At 41.4% G+C, this 23,037-nt stretch overlaps 1 protein-coding gene across 1 annotated transcript in view; it reads right to left on the reverse strand.

Annotated features, from left to right (window-relative positions):
* LOC115144480 (histone acetyltransferase p300-like) overlaps positions 1–23,037 on the reverse strand; it is a 51,222-nt gene that overhangs the window by 8,155 nt on the left and 20,030 nt on the right. The window contains 18 exon segments of the mRNA XM_065002493.1: positions 689–850; positions 1,058–1,252; positions 1,489–1,768; positions 1,891–2,037; positions 3,241–3,391; positions 3,525–3,592; positions 3,704–3,781; positions 3,871–3,927; positions 4,567–4,647; positions 5,522–5,610; positions 6,381–6,620; positions 6,750–6,868; positions 7,045–7,474; positions 7,793–8,254; positions 9,276–9,443; positions 9,688–9,770; positions 22,494–22,571; positions 22,940–23,027. Coding sequence (XP_064858565.1) covers positions 689–850; positions 1,058–1,252; positions 1,489–1,768; positions 1,891–2,037; positions 3,241–3,391; positions 3,525–3,592; positions 3,704–3,781; positions 3,871–3,927; positions 4,567–4,647; positions 5,522–5,610; positions 6,381–6,620; positions 6,750–6,868; positions 7,045–7,474; positions 7,793–8,254; positions 9,276–9,443; positions 9,688–9,770; positions 22,494–22,571; positions 22,940–23,027 — 2,976 coding nt within the window.

Below are 23,037 nucleotides of genomic sequence, written 5' to 3' on the forward strand. Positions count from 1 at the left end.
CCTATCAGAAGCTTCTAAAGCAATGACAATTTTCTAGAATTTTCCAAGCTGTTTAAAGGCAGTCAACTTAGCGTATGTAAACTTCTGACCCACTGGAATTGTGATACAGTGAATTATAAGTGAAATAATCTGTCTGTAAACAAAAAATTACTTGTGTCATGCACAAAGTAGATGTCCTAATCGACTTGCCAAAACTATAGTTTGTTAACAAGAAATTTGTGGAGTGGTTGAAAATGAGTTTTAATGACTCCAACCTAAGTGTATGTAAACTTCAGACTTCAACTGTATATAGATAGCACATGAAAGGTTAGCACAGGTGAGAGAGGGCATACAGTTCTTACCATATCACAGAACATGCTCATAGATTTCACCTCTACGCCTTTTCTATGCAAATATTTGTATTGGAACTAAACCATTTATCATTTGTATGCTCAATAAATGGGAACTTCACCCGAAAAGAGTTCATGTTTGGAAAACAATTTCGGCTCTCTCCTGTGCCATTAGCTTTTTATAGGAAATCGCCACTACATCGGTCTTAGTGGAAAGTGTTTAGGTTGTGAAAGTGACTCGTTCAGATCTTAAACCGGATTCTCACCAATTTACTCCAAGCGAGGCTGATTTACTACATAATGTTCGCAACTTATGTTCAGAAATACAATAAAAACATGCAACAGTCACTCCCTCCTACCTCTTTGTGCTTCTCCATGCTGGCGTAGAGTTTCTGAGAGAGGTCATTGGACACGTTGGGCAAGCCTGGCTTCTTCTTATTGGCTCGGCTCATGCTGCTCTTATTCTTAGAAGTCTTCTTGGTGTTCTTCTTCTTGGCGTTCTTGCTGTCGCCCTTCGTGGCCTGGAGGTGAATTACACACACCACAGTAGTAACCATTTTTTAAAATTTACAACCAATGTAGAAATGCAATTCATACAAAAATCTATTCAACATTTTGTATTAAGTGAAACATAAAAACAGAATCAAATTATCACACTGATTGAAAGAGATCAAATGAAATCACATCAAAACAAACCCAAAGATCCATATGAACACACTGCAATGTACCTTGTGGTAAATGTCCATCCCACTTACATCTATGCTCTCGTTGGAAGTGCTGTTTTCCTCTCTCTTCCTCTCCTCCTCCTCCTGCTCCAGCTCCTTGATGCTCTCCTCCAGCACGTTGGGCCAGAAGTCCCCCTCAAAGTACGGCAGCTCCTTGGCACTTGTCAGACGGTCCTCCGTGGCCTGCTTGAAGATGTCCTGAGCGAGGGACAGAAATATATTAAAGATTAAAGATTTAACACTCCACTCGTCCTGCTTTATGTAACAAATGAGTAACACCTCTTCAAGTTGTCACAACATGAACGGTGATAAAATGGTGCTTCTCAGAGGCCAATTCATGACTGTCCTTGTATGCTCAACCCTCCACTTGCCGAAGAAGACAATTTAATAAAATTCTAACTTTGACCCCGCAAGGACCCCTCAAGCCTCTTTACCTTGAAGTCATGCACAATACGCTCTGCCACAGCCTTGTCCAGCATCTTCCTATACCACTCCTGAAGCCTCTTGGGCTTGGGGATCTTCTGGTCCATAGGGTGGCAGTGGAAGATGTAGTCGTCCCCTTCACTAGGTGGGCACGCCCAGATGTGACCCGTCGTGTACCCCAGCTTCTTGACATACTCCAGATAGCCAATGAGAATCTCATGGTAGACGCCTGTCCTCAGAGAACGAGGCTGGAAGAAGTGAACACTGTCCAGGTACGAGATGTACACGCGTCTGGGGAGAGATGAAGAGAGGAGAGAGGGCAGGAGAGAGCAAGGATGAGGTCCAGTCCTTAACATTAACATAAAACTGCTCCCCACGGAGTTGAGAAAATGTACCCTTCCAATAACTATCACCTCTGATTGGGAGGAGGGCAGTCCGAGCCGTACTCCTGTACATGCATGCCGAAGAAGCAGACATCAGCTCCATCGATGTCCTCAAACGCAAACAGGGCTTTCGTTCTGTATGGGAATGACTCACACATCTCCCCAGTGTCCACAAACCTGGAGAGAGACAAGAGACGTCTGATGCTAGAATGACAGGTTTGGTAGGTTACTTTCTAAATGTAATCCGTTAGTTTCTAGTTACAGTACCTATGCATAATTATCAGTCACATAACTTTTGGGTTACCCAAACTCAGTAATGTAATTGATTACTTTCACTTACTTTTCAATTACTTTCCCCTTAAGAGGCATTAGAAGACAAAAAGGATCCATCAAACGCATTTGGTGTGTCATCATAGTGGTCTCTGACTTGTGGTCAGACTTGCTCAGGTGAAACAAACTTAAGTCCAATGCAACTGTTCTCAATATTAAATCATTTCTAGGTAACAATTAAGTACCCAAATGTACTTCTTGGAAAGAGCAATTACTCAAGCAAGAATTTAGCTAGGACTGTCGGAGTGGTCCGAGTTGGGAGGGGAAAACTGAAAACTAGATATTGGCAGAGGTTTGCAACTCTTTCTTATTGCTCTATTAACCAATTTACCACCTGGTAATGTCACCAGGCAGGCCAAAACGCCATCCCACCACAAAAGGCTGACATTTCAGGCTCTTTTCAAAACAACTCTTATACAAAAAGGCTATTAATAATTTTACCGTATTATTCAAATCTCATAGTGTGGAAATATTAAAAAACACAAGAAAATCACATTTTTGACTGCACTGGACATTTAAATTTGCACCTTTTTTCCAATGCTAAATTGAATGTCATTGTTTTCTCAAAGGTGACATAACGTATTTTTTTCCACAAACATCCTTTCTGAATTTAAAAGTAATCCAAGAAGTAGAAATCTAGTTTTTCCAAAAGTATCCAAAGTTTTTGATTGGTAACGTAACTAACTACAGTTAGTTTTGGTAATCAGATTACATGTAATCAGTTACTCCCAAACCCTGCATACCAATATATTTATATATTCACCATCTTTCATCATTCAGAGTTACTGCTTCTCCATCTACTATGCTCTGGTCTCAAACGCTTTCTACCTTGCAATTCTGAAACGAAAAAAAAAAACTCTCAAATTCTGAGATTAAAAAAAGGTGATCCAATCCTCTCAGATTTACAGTGCCTAGGGGTAGCGGCTAGGGGTTGATTTGGGATTCAACAAATTACTACATTAACCCCACTCGTTCTGCCTCTTATCCCTTTCTCCTGTTCTACTTCAGGGAAACACGCTCACTATTCCCCCAGTGGTGCCTGTCCCTTACCTGGACTTCATGCCTGGTTTGACCTCCACCACCTTGTCTGAGACGTGGACCACTCGGATGGTGACGTCACCCGACTCAGGGTGGCTCTGACGCTTCAGGTAGTCATTCACTCTAGTCTCCAAATAACAGCCCAGCTTAGTGTGGGGCAACCCTGGAGAGAGGGAGATAAGCTTCATTACAAATAAGCTAGGTAAAGGAGGGAGGAACTACCTCAAATGGAGACGGGTAAGTAATATTTAGGGTTAAAAAGGGGTTAAAAAATAAAAAAAGACATCGGTACTTACTTTTGGCAGCATACTTGTTCTCTCTCCGCGTCTTATTCAACTTCTTTAAGCAGCCATCACAATTAAAACTGGTGGGCGAAAGAGTTCATTAGCGTCAGTAAAGATGCCAGAACCTTCTAATAAGACTAACTGCTTCCTCTCTTCTGGTTACAGGGAACAAGGCATGCAGACAGACTTACCCTAACGGCCAGATAGTGTCGTTGTGCAGGACACAGATCTGGTGCATCTTACGTCCGCAGTCCATACATTCCACAAGTCTGCAGAGAGGAATGAGAGGAGAGAAATAAATCAGACTGCTTACGTCGCCACAACTAAATATAATTACTCAACAAGACGGTGGACTTACAATTCAGGATCCAGTGTGTCATTCTTCTTCTTCTCAAACTGATCTTTACCGATGGAACTGAAATTAGAAAGAAGAAATGTAACACACATACCGCAACAATAGCAACCAGGCCACCCCCAGTTAAAATGCCTCATGAAAAAAAAATACATTGAAAGGGTAAGGTGGATGAACCACAGTCTAACCAACCAATAAAATACAGCTTCTTAAATGAACCACAGTCTAACCAACCAATAAAATACAGCTTCATAAACTCCAAATGACAATCAAGGTGAAAGCATTGGATTCTCTGGCAGGGCTCTCATCCAACATTTCATATAAAGTTTAAGACTTATTTGGCCTGATTTTCAAATATGCAGTGTTTTCATCCCAATTTTGATTTACTGAAGAGGTGCTGCAGAACAGATGTAGGCCAATAGAGGAAAACAACAGTCTACGAGAGGTGAGACAAACAATAACTGCGACAGTAGAGATGTACAATAAAACCAAATCAACTACTGTAGGAGAGAGAATACCACAGACATGTAAGGAAGACATTCACAATAACAGCAAATGGAGGTACTTTAAAGCTGATATGAGGGAGAAGCTTAGCATATGAGGAGTCAAATAAAAGCCTATAGATAAAAGTATAGAATAAAGTTTACATTAAACCAAAAGAAAAGTTGAGGGAAGGCTAGTGGATGGTAACGTTCTACTCACGTCGGAGGCTGGGAGGGGTCGTCTCCCAGGGACACGTTGTCCCCCTGGATTTCGTTGAAGCACTTCTCACAGAAGTGGTACCTGCCAGCAAGAAGCCCAAATTTTGGTGAACTACACCGTTCCCCAACAGCACAGCCAATCACAGAGAAGGCACGGAGAGGCAGCCACCAATCAAGGCATGACAGGGTGGGAGCAAGCACGCAGGCACACAGGAGACAGGAGGAGCGCAGAGCAGGCAGGGCAGGTGTCGTCGTCAGAACAGCCAATCATGATTCAGGATGGAAGGGAAAGGGGGGGATAGATGGGGTTTGGAGGCGCATGATTGGACCAGACAAAAGCAAGCCAATGCAGATGTCACAAGCATTGATGACACAGGGAAAGGGCAGAAAGGGTTGGATGGAGGAATGATTTGAATGGTGAGGAGAGAACAAGACAACATCCAGGACAACAGAGCAGAAGGCCAAGGCAAAGCACAGATTAGCGTTTTGGGCAGGAGAAGATGAGCAAAACCATCACAGCTACATATACAGCAGTGACAGAATCAACTGGAGGGGAAGCCTGGGTCAATGCAGATACTGAACAGATGAACAGCGACACAGACAATTGTTCTATTATAGAGCTCATTTTAAAGTGGGTCCTTTCTTCAGTCAGGTATCAGTGCTGTCACAAATAATATTTGTGAATGTACATATTCGTACCCGATCACAGCCTACAGCTTTTGTTAGAAATTGAAGTTTGAAGAAATGTCCAGAAAGGCAGTAAAAAAGGACCGACTTAAAATGTAATTGCGTTAAGCACATGGATATTAAAATGGGGAAAAACGTGGCAAACCATTTACTCCCAGAGAAACACAAAATTCAACATACTGTCATTATGACATTTATCACCGTGTGTATGGGTGTGTGTGTGTATGTGTGTGTGTGAGAGAGACACACACACTCGGCTCCCTCTCTACCTGTTCTGGTAGCTGAAGTAGGCAGCGTCCCGGGGAATAGTGCACAGCTGCTTCCCATAGCAGCACAACGTCTGGGGAGAGAACTCCAACTGAAGGGAGGGGAAAAAAATGCAGGAAAGAGAGAAAATTAGATGATAAATCAACACTTCTTTACTCCCCAAATCCCCAAGTTATTTGTATAGCGCTTTTCAATACAGGTAACAAAGTGATTCACATAAAATAACAACGGTACAAACAAAGACAGGGGGAAGGACAATGAACAAAGATTACGAATTAAAAATCATACAATAAAGCATCTTTATGTTCAGTAGTGCCAGGAGTTGTTTCCGGACCATCCAACCAGGGAAAACTCTGGGCCCAATTCATGATTATGACACACCAATAGACACAAAAGGACAAAGACGATCACTGTATCAGTATCTAGAGCTTCTTCACCAGCCAAAAACAATCCGTTTTCATGGAGGCAATTTGGCTAGGCCAAAGGAATGTGCCAGCCCTGGGTCACATGGCCCTTCAGGCTCATAGTACATGACAACAGCTGTCCGGCCTTATGGTCCTTCTGAGGGGCTTAACCCTGACATCCACACCACTTCTCTCATTTTCATAAAAAGGAGTCACTCTGGTCATCCCTGTGGACCACTTAGCAAAGTAATAAATAGCTGCAAGTTTATGTTCAATATTAAGTGTTGAAATGTAATATGGCGATGTTATGCCAACGCTGAAATTAACCACCCCTCGTTTTGGATGTGAAACTAGCAATGCAATAACCACATCTAGCTGGGAACTATATGTCACACACACACAGCTGAATACCAACCAGACACACACACACACACACACACACACACACCCATCTCACCTTCCTGCCACAGCAGTAGCCCAGGCTGACCATGACGGGGTCTATCTCAGCCTCAAACACCTCGGCCAGCTTGGAGCAGTACTTGTAGACGCGGGACGTCTTGCGGTTGTACAGCCAGGCGTTGTTCAACATGACCCAGATGTCGTCCACGTACTGCCAGGGTTCCTGGTACTGACCAGTGTCCAGCTTACGCTTTATAGTGGACAGGTCCATGGGGGTCTTCACTATGTCAAAGTAGTCCTGGAGAGGGGTATGGTCAAGTCAAGTTTCCTTTATTATTTGACAAGTGGAAAATTTGTGTAAAAAGTACATATCTTTTTAATAGAACATTAAAACCAGACTAAAACAGTGTGAATATACAGTACATACAGGTATGCCCAGTAGATGAGGGTCCACAGGCTGTCTGAAGGGCAGAGACTCTGGGTCCTGGCGATACAGAGACTCCAGGGTAGGCATCAACGCCTGGCGCAGCTCCTCTGGCTTGAAGACTGAGATAGGTGGGAGGAGAAGAGGGGAAGGGGTAGAGAGGTTAGGGTTGAAGTTGGATTCAGAAACAGACTATAACTCCGCAAGAACATAACCACAGATAGTGTATAGAGACGTACAACTTGCACATAGTATATATGCCGTCACAGAATCATCAACAGAATAAAGCAGTCCTTACTCTTCTTCTTGCTCTGGGCACCAGACGGAATACCAGGGGAATCTGATCCCTTCTCCTCCTCTTTCGGCTCCTTCTTCACCTCCAGTTTCCGGTCTTCCATCTTCACCCTTTCCTCACTCTTAACCCCCGACGATGACAACGTTTCCATGGGAACACCTTTGCCCCCTTGGCCTCCACACTCCTCTTTCTTCACCCCCTCCATTTTGATGGGTTTGTTCTCCGTCTTGATGTTGGATAGCTTCCCCCCCTTGGAGCAGCCTTCCTCCCAGTCGTCCTCCTCGTCCTGCTGCTGCTTGACCTCCGCCTTTGGGTCCACGGAGGCCGAGGCGTCCGACTGGGAAGCCTGCTGGGAGGCCGTGTCCACACTGCTGACTGACGCTGGGGTCAGAGCCTGACAGTCCTGCGACTGGAAGCCACCCTTCTGGGACATCTGTGAGGAGGGATCGAGAGAGAGCAAAAGCTAAAAGTTAGAAAAAGATTGATACTACAAGAGAATGCAACAACAACCCCCATGGGTGTTACAGTGAAGGAGAGAGTCAGGCGAGAGGTCAGAGGAAATTCCTAAATAATTGTTTACTACATTGACCATTAACTGCTCCATTTTGCAGCTGTATGTATCATGGTGGAGTCAATGTTGTGATCACTTCTGTAAACCAATGTCCTATTTATACCATGTGTTGAAAATGGACGATTATAGCAGTATGTTTTTTTTCTAAATGATCAAATAAATCAAGTAAATTAATCTCACCGGAGTGCGAGGCGTGCGAGGGAGCTGGGCCCCATGGGGGTTGGGTGTTGTGGAGGGGTGACCAGGGTGAGATGGCGTGGTGGCCCCTGCTCCCATTCCCTGCTGCATGGGCTTATTGGAGCCTGGCCCCTGGCTGCCGGGCCCTAGTTGCTGCTGGGGGCCTGGGGGGGGCAGCTGGGGCGGGTTAGGGGTGTGGGGCTGGGGGGTCTGTGAGCCTGCTAGCCTGGGTGGTGTTTGGTGGGGTGTGGGGGTGATGCTGCGGGCGGGGGAGGGCGAGCTCTGGCGCATGGCCGAGAGGTGGGTTATTGAGTTGGGCTGCTGGGGGTTGTTGGACGAGGGGCCTCCACCCACACTCTGGGGACCCATGGGCCCCACCGAGGGGACACCGCTACCCCCTCCGACCGAACCGGGCCCGGCTAGAGGGCTGTTGGCGGGGAGAGGGGAAGGAATGGGCATTGGAGTCTGTAGGGAGAGAGAGGGAAACGGAGAAAACAGATGAGGCATTTAGCATTCATACATTATTCAGAGGTTAACATAAACCATGTTCAACAGGGACATCCTCCAATAAACCTCTACATGAGGACACACTAGTGCAGGCAGGAGGGTTTGACTGGTGCATATACAGATGTGTGGGAACGTATTAGTGATTACATTTAGTTGGTTTAGTTAATATGATTCAATTAAAAACTATGGTTGCAACTTCCGAAGTTCACCAGTAAACTACAGGAATTTGAAACTTTCCATAAGTATTTTCATAACGTAAAATATATAAAATCATAAATTAAGACGATTGTAATATAAATAAAATGACAAAGCTGTAAAACATCCTATATAGAACCCATCAAATACAGTTGGTGTTACGAAATGAGGATTTCAGCATGAAATATCCTTTATATTGTTTACACACATTTGACCCTGTCAACAATATGTGTTGTAAATGTTTTGAAACCAAATTGGTGGCAGTTGTGAAAAAAAGTTAATAGTTGGAAGAGTTGCAGAGTTCATTGGAAAGTATGTCATTGTTGATAACAGCCTTTCATGAATAAATAATTTCTGGGTAACAATTAAATACCTTAATGTGATTTTTAATTGAAAACAATGGTCAAATAAATTAAAATAGCTTAGCAAAGAGCAATTTCTCAAGCAAGAATTTAGCTAGGAGTGTCTGGGATAGGTAAACTGAAAACTAGCTCTTGTAGAGCTCTTACACTAAAAGTGCATTATAATTTTCACAATGGCACAGTATTATTCCAAACGGAGTGTGGAAATATATATATATATATATATATTTTTTTACTGTTAAATCCCATTGGACTGGGCAATTACAAAAATGACAAAACTCAAGCAACTTTAGTAAACTTTGGGTAGTTAATAACCCTAATTAAAACAAACAGCATTGAAGCCCTCGTATGGTCAAGCACCAATACTTTTTGCGTACCCAATCTGTCCATCGACATAAACCACATACTTCCACCTCTCTCACCTGTGCCATGCCTCCCTGGTTGCCTTGCTGGTTCATACCAGGCTGTGCCATGCCGGGCTGCCCCGTGCCGAGGCCTGGTCCTGGGCTGGAGCCTGGGAACTGTCCCTGGGGAAGGTACTGGTTCTGGCCCACGTTGGGCTGGCCCATCCTGGGGTTCCCCATGCCCATCTGCAGGAGACAACAGACATGGTTTAGAATAGAACTTATATTAGTCCTTTGACACTTTGGATACTGGGGATTACGCTGTATGTGGCATCAATGTATACATTAGTGCTATGACATATGGTTCCTCTTGCAATGGAATAGGTCTATAAGATATATTGAAGACTTTTATATTTGGGTATAATGGTTTATTTTCAAATGAAAAGATTATGCCCAATAAGTGCATGTAAAGCCTGATGAGCACACTGACCTGGTTGATGGGTGTGAGGGGGAGAGGAGGGGTGGACCTCTGGCCCATAGACTGCATCCCCATCTGGTTGAACTGGTTCATACCTGAAGAAAAACAGCCGTGAGGAGCATACAGAGAACACCGCTAGTGTAGCAATTAGGGATATGCATATTTCCCTTTGAGGATACATGGGATATGATACGTTTTAGTTTGAAACGAGTCGGTGCGATTCGGTTTGATTAGAGAACGAGTCAATGCACTCGCATGTTGCATAAACACATTAATTTTTCATTCCAAATTAAAATCTGCTAATGATTTAGCTCATGAGCTGGTCCTCAAAGCTGGATCGGTCTACACTGACTTCTGTGTGAATCAGGGTTCCCCAACTGGCAAGCCCAATGGTTTCATTTGGGCTCCCAAGTTGAGCAATTAGTTTTGTTTTTATTGTTGGACATAAGATTGTAAAAAACAGGAAATCAGCTCCAAGTTATTTTAATGTTGGAAATCTGTTCCCCAGTATTCCCACACATGGAGACGTGATCGTATACAAATGTATGCAAGGTTTGAAATTATTATGTTTCAGTCAAATAATATATCTGTTTAGGCTTCTTGCAGTCCACAAATGACTTGCTATTATGTTCCGGCCCCCCGACCATCCTCTCAAGAAATTGGGCCGTGGCTGAATGCAGTCGGTCTAAATGGTGTATGTACTTTTGATTGGGGAAGCAGCAAACCTTCACTGTGGGGACAACGTCGACGATGCATTTCCTGATGAAGCCGGCAAAGGAGGGGATTAGCTCGTCGATGCCATCGGCAGAGTCGCAGAACATATTCCAGTCAGCGCTAACAAAGCAGTCCTGCAGCATAGCCTCCACTTCGATGGAGCATTTCTCTACAGAGCGCATCATGGGTACTTCCTGTTAAAGCATCGGTTTGTAAACAGGAAGCAGGAGTATAGAACCATGAACTGATTTGCCCAAGAGGGGACAAGGGAGGGCCTTGTATGCTAGCTTGTGGGTTGAGTAATAGTGGTCTAGGGCGTCATCACCCCTAGTGGCGAAGGAGACGTGTTGATAGAAGTTGGGCATCACGTCTAAAGCCTTGTTCACACTGCAGGCCCTAATGTTTTGTTTTGTTTTTCAAATCCGTTTTGAAATACTGAGAGTCCAAAAGAGAAAATTACAAGTGACCAAATCGGATGTGTGTTCAGACAGCAGTCATTTGCTAACATGGCTACAATATTTGTCATAGTAACGACGGGTGTTTGCTCAGTGGCGTAGGCCGATTGGTGGTGGTGCTCGTGTTTCCAATCACTCAGAAGTTATGCAGCAAGCCAAGGTGACAACACCTGCCATGGACATTTTCCAGTTGCTTAGTCATTTTTGGCTAGCCACATCAGTCAACTAGCTAGCTAGGTAGCCATTTAGCACATTCACTAAATTGTTTGTAAACAATTAACAAGCTAGTTGGCTACCACATGTTCTTGTTAAACTGTCAGAGTAGATAGCAAGCAACAAGAAATGCCAAATAAGTCTAAAAAAAACACTTGATGGCAAATAAATCATTTGACCCTTCAGACAAGTCACATGGCTAGGAAACAGACTTGTATCGACTTTAAACCACCTACCACAATCAGATTCCATGTTTCTAAAATTGGACATATGAGTCATTTCAAAACGGTCAATGTGAACAAGGCTTTAGTGACACGGAATCAAAATCACTGGCAACAAGAAAAGCAGCCTCCGGGTGCATGGTTTCTTTGCTCGTTTATAGCCTCATACAGTACCAATGAGCATTTCTTGTAGTGGATAACTGTTTGGAGCGGTTTCCAAGTTAATAATAAATGAATTTTCCCCCATGTGAATACAATAAGAAACTGGGAACATAGATACATTCAATATAATTCATGAGTGGAATCAAAACCTCTGTTTAAACCCTTTCTCATGCTTGGAGTCTTCACAGATTTGGCATAAATCATGTGACAAAACACTTTCCTATACTGCTGTTTGTAATATCATTTACTAAGCATTTAACAATTGAATTACACTTCGACCTTGATCCTGTGAAATGCCTAGATATTTCTGTCACTCTTTTTGTATGGATACCTCTTAACATTTCATATCTCCCTATGTTACGGTGTGAAAACAGTTTATTGGCACACATATCCAAAACAATGTATGTGAATGCAAAAATGCTTCAAACAGAAAAGGGTACATTTTATGATTACATTTTTTTAAAGTTTAAAAATCCCTACCACCATTAACAGGGTTCTTCAATAATTAAGCATAATAGTGATTTGATGTGCATTTGATGTCTAGCTGTTTAGTTACACGGGGACACTATCACACAACATCAAGATTTTCTGAATGACAGTCAAGTCATAAAGAGCTTGTGTGATACTGCATACGATTTAACAGCCAGGTGCAGCAATTAATGGTGATCTCGAGGATCGACGTCTATGTTGTTACGGCGGTCAAGATAATTAGCCTACTTCGTGGACGACAAATCAAAATTCCTGAAGTAAGATTAGTGTACATTTTGCTCGTTTGTTATCCGAGGTTATACAGAGCAATTGAGAATGTGAACTTGTTTTGTTTAACAGGAATCAAAATGTTTTAAATGGCTTGTTTTTCATTTTTTTATATAAACCCAAAAAACGTGATATTTCAATGTTCAAATGTGGGTGGGGTTAATTGCCTGGTCAAGCGCATAGCCAACACTTCCCGTCCTTTCAAAGTAGAAGGGCATTCTTCTAGCTCCCTTCTATAGATCTGTTAATTAATAACTGCCTTACCGTGCATTGATAAGGTATGTTTTCTGCATAAGATAGTGTGTATTGACTTATTAATGAACTGTTAGTACTCTAAATGGTTAACTGACTGATATCCTATCCATCCACTGTTAATCTTATTAAATTTGGGGTGGCAGGTAGCTTAGTGGTTCGAGCATTGGGCCAGTAACCGAAAGGTTGCTAGATCGAATCCCCGAACTGACAAGGTAAAAATCTATCGTTCTGCCCCTGAACAAGGCAGTTAACCCACTGTTCCTAGGCCGTCATTGTAAATAAGAATGTTCTTAAATGACTTGGATAGTTAAATAAAATATATATTTTTTAAACAAAATGCTATACAGCCAAAACCAGCATCCATTGCTAGACTAGAGACTTGCCCTAGTCAGTGGTTGCACATATAACTAGCTGGAACGAAGCAAGGTGTGTAAAGCAAATATGTATAATTAAAATAAAATAAAAACAAAAGATCTATTTACAACAGGTCTCCAGCTACTCAGAACCGTCACATCAGTCTGATAGGGTGTAGTGGGTGTGTCCAGCTTACACCGGTGCAAATCTGTGTGTATAGCAATAGAATTAAACATCCAACGAATGCCTTAAGTGTGGAGGTGTAGGTCCACCACACTCCGAAGGGTTGTAGGGTCCAGAAACAACCCATAGACACTTGTGGAGATCTGAGAGAATTGGACAGGTGTAACCAATATCACAAAAATTCCACCAAGCCTATCAGAGGGTAGCTCTCACTATGTTACCACCCATCAATCCCTCTCAGATCTCAACAAGTGTCTATACTCTGGGTAGTAGGGACTAGGGGCTGCTTCTTGACAGGCCATGGGAATTATGGTAGCTCAGTCGGTCATAGGAATGGGATTGAGAAATCGAGTACTTGAACGGTCGATGTTTAACATCTTTTTCAAATACTGTAAAACTATTTGTAAGAAATTGCCTTAAGTCTACATTAACTTGCTTTGACACTAGTATTCCATTTTGGCATTTGAGGGACACAAAAAAAAATATATATATACATGAATGTACCAAGCATCACACTTCTGCTCCCCAAATTCCCTTTTCCCTGTCTCATGCAATTGAGTTACGACTGCTCCCTCCACACAGTGTGCGCCTAAATAAATAAATGCCTATAAAAACATATAGAACAGATGGGATACACAAGCTATAGTCCTTGCCAAATGACAACAGTTTAATCACAAATTCTAAATGGACTGGTTGACTGAAGTAGGGAACTGTGGGTGTTGCAACAATGAGCTGTAGTTTTGGAATAATTGCGTCATTATCCGCTTACTCTACTTCGCAGTAATCACTACTTACCACAGCCAGTCAAAATTGGCTAGATCATAAATATTCATACATGTATTGCATTTTGGTCTTAAGGTTAACAGTGTGGTTAGGGTTAGGTTTTAAATCAGACAGGGTTTATGACTCTGTGGCAACTAACGTTAGTGACAACTTTACAAACTGCTAGTGGTATTTAGAATTGGTTAGCCTAGGCTATTACCCCCCGAAACATACAGGTTCCACTGAAAATATACAATAACATGTCTTTGTAAAACAAAGTATTTATCAGAATCATTAAGCTTAGGCCGACTCGCCAAACAGATATCCCCATGCAGTGTTCAATGCAGAATTGCTAATCCATACAGAAAGTTTATTACTCAGGTTCCTTCAATTAAGTCTGTATATGAAAAAGACAGATTTGGGTTTGTAACCCTGAAAAGTGTTTTTCAACTTGCCAAATTGAGCCACGTTTCAAATAATCACTAAGAATAACTGTTCCAGATGAGAGATGCAAATCACTTCGCACTATTATGTCCTATTTCATTTATTATATCCTGGGGTTGTTGTTTTCTTTTACTATAAAAAAGGGTGTCTGGACTGTGATATGGGTCAGGAAATAATTGTCTGCTAAATTAACAAAACAAGGCTATGCCATTGCACAACCACAGGCAAGCAAGCCCCACACTGCTGAGATTACTACTTTTTTAAAGCTTATATAATATAAGCCAGCTAATAAGTTTCAATACATTTGACTGAATATATACTGGGGGCAGCAGGTTGCGGATCGAATCCCCGAGCTGACAAGGTACAAATCTGTCGTTCTGCCCCTGAACCCACTGTTCCTAGGACATCATTGTAAATAAGAATTTGTTCTTAACTGACTTGCCTAGTTAAATTGATTATTGAGGCAATTTAGCAATTAGGATAGGTTATCTGTAATGGTTGATAAATTAGGCATTGTTACACAGTTGCCATAAAGAAATGCAGTTTTTCTCCCAGTGCCGCCTTCAGTCAAATGCCCATCCCGTGTCAGAAATTTGCTGTCAAATACTTGCTTCCTATGTCCTTGGGATTGCATTTCTTTGATTGAAAATAAGAATTTGTTCTTAACCGACTTACCTAGATAAATAAAGGTAAAATACAATTTGTTGCATCCTCGTCTCCTTCTCAAAACCCATTGCATGAGAAGGTCAGAGGTCCCCCCCTTTTAATTGAGGCGGCGAGAGGACATGAGAAATGAAGGAAACGCAATAGAGATTCTCCTCGTTTCATCCATTCCTCACCTCCCGCTCAAAGCATATTGACTGATGAGTGATTTCATTATTGTTAATGCTTTGACGGAACCCAATGTATTATAATATTGTAAGAAATTATTTTATGAACTATTTTTAAAAAGCTGCTGATGATCTTTTTCATTCTTCTGGAAGGTTTAGCATGGCTATAAATGATAGAGAAGTTGACTAAAGCAAACAGACCCAACTACTAGGCATAACAAAGAAATTACACGTATATGTTGTTGTTGTTGCTAGGCATTATGGTCTCATTGTGCCCATCTAAACTCTTATTCCTGTAACTATACATGTGAAACTGCAAGAAAATCACATTTAAACATACAGCACCAGTAAAAGGTTGACACCTACTCATTCAAGGGTTTTTATTTATATTTACTATTTTTGACATTGTGGAATAATAGTGAAGACATAAAAACTATGAAACATAGAATCATGTAGTAACCAAAAAAAGTAAACATTCAAATAGATTTTATATTTGAGATTCTTCAAAGTAGCCACCCTTTGACTTGATGACAGCTTTGCACACTCTTGGCATTCTCTCAACCAGCTTCACCTGGAATGATTTTCCAACAGTCTTGAAGGAGTTACCACATATGCTACGCACTTGTTGGCTGCTTTTCCTTCACTCTGCGGTCCAACTCATCCCAAACCATCTCAATTGGGTTGAGGTCGGGTGATTGTGGAGGCCAGGTCATCTGATGCAGTACTCCATCACTCTCCTTCTTGGTCAAATAGCCCTTCACACCCTGGAGGTATGTTGGGTTATTGTCCTGTTGAAAAACAAAAAATGATAGTCCCACTAAGCGCAAACCAGATGGGATGGCGTATCACTGCAGAATGCTGTGGTAGCCATGCTGGTTAAGTGTGCATTGAATTCTAAATAAATCACAGACAGTGTCACCAGAAAAGCACCCCCACACCATCAAACCACCTCCTCCATGCTTCACGGTGGGAACCACACATGAGGAGATCTGTTCACCTACTCTGCGTATCAGACACGCAGGTTAGAACCAAAAATCTCTAATTTGGACTCATCTGACCAAAGGACAGATTTCCACCATGTCCATTGCTCGTGTTTCTTGGCCCAAGCAAGTCTCATCATCTTATTGGTGTCCTTTAACTTCTTTGGGGTAGGATTTTCACATTCGGATGAAAAGCATGCCCAGAGTAAACTTCCTGCTACTCAGGCCCAGAAGCTAATATATGCATATTATTAGTAGTATTGGATAGAAAACACTGAAGTTTCTAAAAATGTTTGAATGAGGTCTGAGTAAAACAGAACTCATATGGCAGGTGAAAACCTGAGAAAAAAATCCAACCAGGAAGTGGGAAATCTGAGGTTTGTAGGTTTGAGTCTTAGCCTATCCAATATATAGTGTCTGTGGGGTCATATTGCACTTCCTACGGCTTCCACTAGATGTCAACAGTCTTTAGAACCTTGTTTCAGGCTTCTACTGTGAAGTGGGGGAGAATGAGAGCTGATTGAGTCATGGGTCTGCCAGAAGGCCATGTGCTCAGTCCGTGAGCGTTAGCTCTGTTCCTAAAGACAAAGGAATTCTCCAGTTGAAACATTATTGAAGATTTATGATAAAAACATCCTGAAGATTGATTATGTACATCGTTTGACATGTTTCTACGAACTGAAATATAACTTTTTTGACCTAGTGCCTGCGCATTTGGACTACTGTACTAAATGCGAACAAAAAGGAGATATTTGGACCTAAATTTAGGAATTTAATCAAACAAAACTATCATTTATTGTGGAACTGGGATTCCTGGGAGTGCATTCTGATGAAGATTATCAAAGGTAAGTGAATAATTACAAATTATATTTCTGACTTTTGTTGACTCCATAACATGGCGGGTATCTGTATTGCTTGTTTTGGTCTCTGAGCGCTGTACTCAGATTATTCCATGGTGTGCTTTTTCTGTAAATCTGACACAGCGGTTGCATTACGGAGAAGTATATCTTTAATTCCATGCATAAGTTGTATTTTCATCAACATTTATGATGAGTATTTCTGTAAATTGACGTGGCTCTCTGCACTTTCACCGGATGTTTTGGAGGCAAAACATAACACGCCGAAGTAAACTGAGATTTTTGGATATAAATATTCACTTTATCGAACAAACAATTATGTATTGTGTAACATGAAGTCCTATGAGTGCCATCTGATGAAGATCAAAGGTTAGTGATTCATTCTCTCCATTTCTGCTTTTAGTGACTCCTCTCTTTGGCTGGAAAAATGGCTGTGTTTTTTTGTGACTATGTACTGACCTAACATAATCGCATGGTATGCTTTTGTCGTAAAGCCTTTTTGAAAATCGGACAATGTGGTGGGATTAACAAGTTTCTTTAAAATGGTGTATAATACATGCATGTTTGAGGAATTTGAATTATGAGATTTGTTTGAATTTGGCGCCCTGCACTTTCACTGGATGTTGGTCAGGTTAGCGGTATCTTTGCAGCAATTCGACCATGAAGGCCTGATTCACGCAGTCTCCTCTGAACAGTTGATATTGAGATGTGTCTGTTACTTGAACTCTGAAGCATTTATTTTGGGCTGCATTTTCTGATGCTGGTAACTAATGAACTAATCCTCTGCAACAGAACTTTTTTACTTAACCTTTAACTAAGCAAGTCAGTTAAAATCAAATTCTTATTGACAATGACATCCTACCCCAGACGACGCTGGGACAATTGTGCGCCGCCCTATGGAACTCCCAATCACGGCCGGAAGGGATACAGCCTGGATTCTAAACAGGGACTGTAGTGACACCTCTTGCACTGAGATGCAGTGCCTTAGACCACTGCGCCACTCGGGAACCCTGGGTCATCTTTTCTGTGGCGGTCCTTATTTGACACTGCACTTATACTTTTTAAAAGTTCTTGAAATTTCTCATTTGAGCTGTTCTTGCCATAATATGGACTTGGTCTTTTACCAAACAGGGCGATCTTCTGTATACCACCCCTACCTTGTCACTACACATCCGATTGGCTCAAATGCATTAACCTGTTAACCTCTTCAGTCGACCCTCTACTTTTTTGAACATTTTGTTAAAAATCGCGCAACATTTCAGCGCCCTGCTACTCATGCCAGGAATATAGTACGTTCATATGGTTAGAATGTGTGGATAGGAAACCCTCGGACGTTTTTAAAACTGGTTAAATCACGACTGTGGCTATTACATAACGTGCGTTACATCGGAAAGCGCAGGAAAACCTGATCACAGAAAATGGAAATAAATATCCTTGCGCCACTTCCAGCAATTGTTAACAGTGAGCCGAATTAGATAAGACCGAGCATTCAACTCCCACAGCATCCCCATGTTGTCTAGAGTCTTGTGAATTGAATCATCTTTGATTCTTGGTTGAACCGAAACAGGGGCACCGCTTACCTCCGGTCTCCGCCCAGATCATTCCGGAAGAGCTCTCTCCTGAAATTTTTTCCAAGACGACAGCTAATGATATTTACATCGCCTACGGATGATTTTTATCGCTTATTAACGTTTACTAATACCTAAAGTAGCATTACAAACGTATTTGAAGTGTTTTGTGAAAGTTTATCGTCTACTTTTTGAATTTTAAAAATGACGTTACGTTGTGAAATCGCTGTTTTTTTCGTTTATCACACAGTCTACATATAACGATATCTTGGCTTTATATGGCCCGATTTAATCGAAATAAAGACCCAATAGTGTTTATGGGACATCTAGGAGTGCCAACAAAGAAGATGGTGAAAGGTAATGACTGTTTTCTATTTTATTGTGCGGTTTGTGTAACGCCGAAATGCTAATTATTTTGTTTACGTCCCCCTGCTGTGCTTTTCTGTTGTAGTGTATTGATGCATGCTATCAGATAATAGCTTCTCATGCTGTCGCCGAAAAGCATTTTAAAAATCGGACTTGTTGCCTGGATTCACAACGAGTGTAGCTTTAATTTGATACCCTGCATGTGTATTTTAATGAACTTTTGAGTTTTAACTAATACTATTAGCATTTAGCGTAGCGCATTTGCATTTCCAGAGCTCTAGTTGGGACGCAAGCGTCCCAAGTAGAGGCAAGAGGTTAAGGTATAGGGGGCAGCATTTTCAGTTTTGGATAAATAGCGTGCCCAATTTCAATTTCCTGCTACTCATGCCAGGAATATAAGATATGCATATTATTCATAGATTTGGATAGAAAACACTGACGTTTCTAAAACTGTTTGAATCATGTCTGTGAGTAACAGAACTTATGTAGCAGGCAAAACCCCGAGGACTAACTGTTCAGATCTTTTTTTTTTTGCCTCCGACTGTTCCCTGAGTTGTCATTGCCATGGGATATTTCTTAGAAACCTGTTTTCAGTTCCCACCGCTTCCATTGGATGTCACCAGTCTTTGGAATTTGGTTGAGGTTATTAATTTGTGCAATGAAGAAGAAGCACATCCATGAACAACGTTACACTATTGAGAGTTGCGCAAGACGTAAAAAGGAGCATGGTTTGTTTACTTCCTGTATTGAAAACAGATTGCGCCATCTACAATTTGATCGATTATTAACGTTTAAAAATACCTAAAGTTGTATTACAAAAGTAGCTTGAAATATTTTGGCAAAGTTTATAGGCAACTTTTGAAATATTTTGCGTTTTTTGGAAGCTGTTTTTTTCTGGTTCAAACACGTCAAATAAATGGACATTTGGATATATATGGATGGAATTAATCAAACAAAAGGACCAATTGTGATGTTTATGCGACATATTGGAGTGCCAACAAAAGAAGCCCGTCAAAGGTAATGCATTTTTTTATATTTTATTTCAGCGTTTTGTGTAGCGCCTGCAGGGTTGAAATATGCTACTCTTTGTTGACATTGTGCTGTCATCAGATAATAGCTTCTTATGATTTCGCCGAAAAGCCTTTTTAAAATCTGACATGTTGGCTGGATTCACAACGAGTGTAGCTTTAATTGAGTATCTTATATGTGTGATTTAATGAAAGTTTGATTTTTATATCATTTTTGGAATTTGCCACGCTGCATTTTCCCATTTTTTTTCCCCCAGGTGGGACGCAACTGTCTCCTATACCATAAGAAGTTGAGGAAAGAAATTCCACAAATGAACTTTTAATCTGTTTGGAATAGGGGGCAGCATTTTCACATTTGGATGAAAAGCGTGCCCAGAGTAAACTTCCTGCAACTCAGGCCCAGAAGCTAATATATGCATATTATTAGTAGTATTGGATAGGAAAAAAACTGTTTGAATGATGTCTGAGTATAACAGAACTCGTATGGCAGGTGAAAACCTGAGAAAAAAATCCAACCAGGAAGTGGGAAATCTGAGGTTTGTAGGTTTTCAACTCATTGCCTATCGAATATACAGTGTCTATGGGGTCATATTGCACTTCCTAATGCTTCCACTAGATGGCAACAGTCTTTAGAACCCTGTTTGAGGCTTCTACAGTGAAGTGGGGGCGAATGAGAGCTGATTCAACCAGAGGTCTGCCAGAGTGGCAGGAGCTGATCACGCGCGTACACGTGAGAGCGACCTGCGTTCCATTGCAATTCTAAAGACAAAGGAATTCTCCGGTTGGAACATTGAAGATTTATAATAAAAATACCCTAAAAATTGATTCTATACATCTTTTGACATGTTTCTATGAACTGTAATATAACTTTTTGAACTTTTCATCTGAACTTTCGCTTGGACTTGTTTACTAAACGCGCTAACAAAAAAAGGTATTTGGACATAAATGGACTTAATCGAACAAAACAAACTTTTATTGTGGAACTGGGATTCCTGGGAGTGCATTCCGATGAAGATCATCAAAGGTAAGTGAATATTTATAACGCTATTTCTGACTTTTGTTGACTCCACAACATGGCTTGTTTGTGTCTTAGTGCCGAACTCAGATTATTGCATGGTTTCCGTTTTTTTCCGTTCCTTTTTTCAAATCTGACACAGCGGTTGCATTGAGAAGTATATCTATAATTCTGTGCATAATACTTGTATCTTTTAGCAATGTTTATTGCTATTTCTGTAAATTCATGTAGCTCTGAAAATTTGCCGGATGTTTTCGAGGCACAACATTACTGACCATAAAGCACCAATATAAAACAGATTTTTGGATATAAATATGAACTTTATCGAACAAAACAAACATGTATTGGTTAACATGAAGTCCTATGAGTGTCATCTGATGATAATCAAAGGTTAGTGATTCATTCTCTCTATGTCTGCTTTTTGTGACTCCTCTCTTTGGCTGGATGTGTTTGTGACTAGGCTCTGACCTAACATAATCATATGGTGTGCTTTAGCTGTAAAGCCTTTTTGAAATCGGTCATGATGGGTAGATTAACAAGAAGTAAAGCTTTAATTTGGTGTATTGCACTTGTGAATGTATGGAAGTTACATTTGTAAAAAATACTTTTGAATTTCGCGCTCTGCCTTTTCAGTGGAATGTTGTCGCTGAAAACGGAAACCCTAGCCGTAAGAAGTTAAGGTACACCTGTTAATTGAAATGCATTCCAGGTGACTACTTCATGAAGCCAGTTGAGAGAACACCAAGAGTGTGCAAAGCTGTCAAGGCAAAGAGTGGCTACTTTGAAGAATCTCAAATATATTTTTGTCTAACCCATTTTTGGTTACATGATTGTGTTATTTCATAGTTTTGATGTCTTCACTATTATTCTACAATGTAGTAAAAAATAAAAACTCCTGAATGAGTAGGTGTCCAAACTTGACTGGTACTGTACATCAAACCATTTTGAAATTTAGACACCGATGTCACACATTGGCCCCTTTATTTATAGAAATACCCATATACAGCAATCACGATAACAGATGAAAACTCTCGGATGGTAGAAGGGTCAACATTTGACCATGAGGTATTCCAAGACGGGTGAACAATAGGTTGAGACTTGCACTGCGCTAGATTCTGCACACCATTTGTTGTTGATGAAGAGACATACCCCTCCTCCTCTGGATTTCCTTTAATCCAATGTCCTGTTCACTCGGGGAATGGATAATCCATCAAGTTGGAAAGCCACGGGGGAATCTTGTCCGAAACCCATGTTTCAGAAAACAGACTTCAACAGAATGGAGGGAAGTGGTGGCTGGTTTTTCCTTAGCATTAGTCTCACCAGGACGCTGCTCTTCTGCCTCTTTTTAACCCACATTTCCTCTTGGGTAGCCTGAAGACTGGGTTGGAGGTACACAAAGAACCCAAAGCAGATGAGTCGATGTCAGAATTGAAGTCAGAAACTGACGATCTGATGTCCAAAAGTTCTTGTCGATTATAAGAACTGATAGGGGATACATTCCGTAAAGAAGATAAACACCAAAAGGAATCACAAAATAGCAGTTGTTTCGGAGCTCGCAAGACAGCAACCATACAGTGCCAGCTTAAAACACAAACCAGCCCAGTAATTTTATGTCTCTGTGTGGCAACACCCCTCTCCTGGCCCCATGGACTCACCTGCCGGATTCTGCATCCTAGTCACCATCTGGTTGGGTCCACCGGGCCGCACCAGAGAGGGGTCAGGGAGGGGACCATCTGTAGGAGTGCAGAGGTGAGAAGATGGAGATAAGGAAGAGAGGATGTCTTGCTGTTATCGCACTATAAAGGCAACTAGACTCAGCAATGGGACGAGTTATGTCCGAGCAGATGGTCAGGTGGCCAGAACATAATTATACAAATTTGTACCCAGCAAAATGACCACAAGTCCCAAACTAAAACGTATTTGAAAATAACATCATACCTTGATTACATTGAGACACGATCACCTCTTTATTTGTAGAAATACTTCAAACATATTTCCTGAATTAATCTAATTTTGCTGAATTCTTGGCGATTTAGTATTTTTATGTCCCAAAACTGTTCTGTAAAATTACATGTGTGCCCTGATGTAGACATCAACATACCCTGCTTTTGGAGCCGCGTTCGCCTCTTCTCCTCCAATTCCTTTTGGATCTTATAGATCTTCTCAGCCAACAGGTGGTAGTACTCCGCCTGGGAAAAG

This window comes from Oncorhynchus nerka, linkage group LG16, assembly GCF_034236695.1.
Source record: "Oncorhynchus nerka isolate Pitt River linkage group LG16, Oner_Uvic_2.0, whole genome shotgun sequence".
Lineage (NCBI taxonomy): Eukaryota > Metazoa > Chordata > Actinopteri > Salmoniformes > Salmonidae > Oncorhynchus > Oncorhynchus nerka.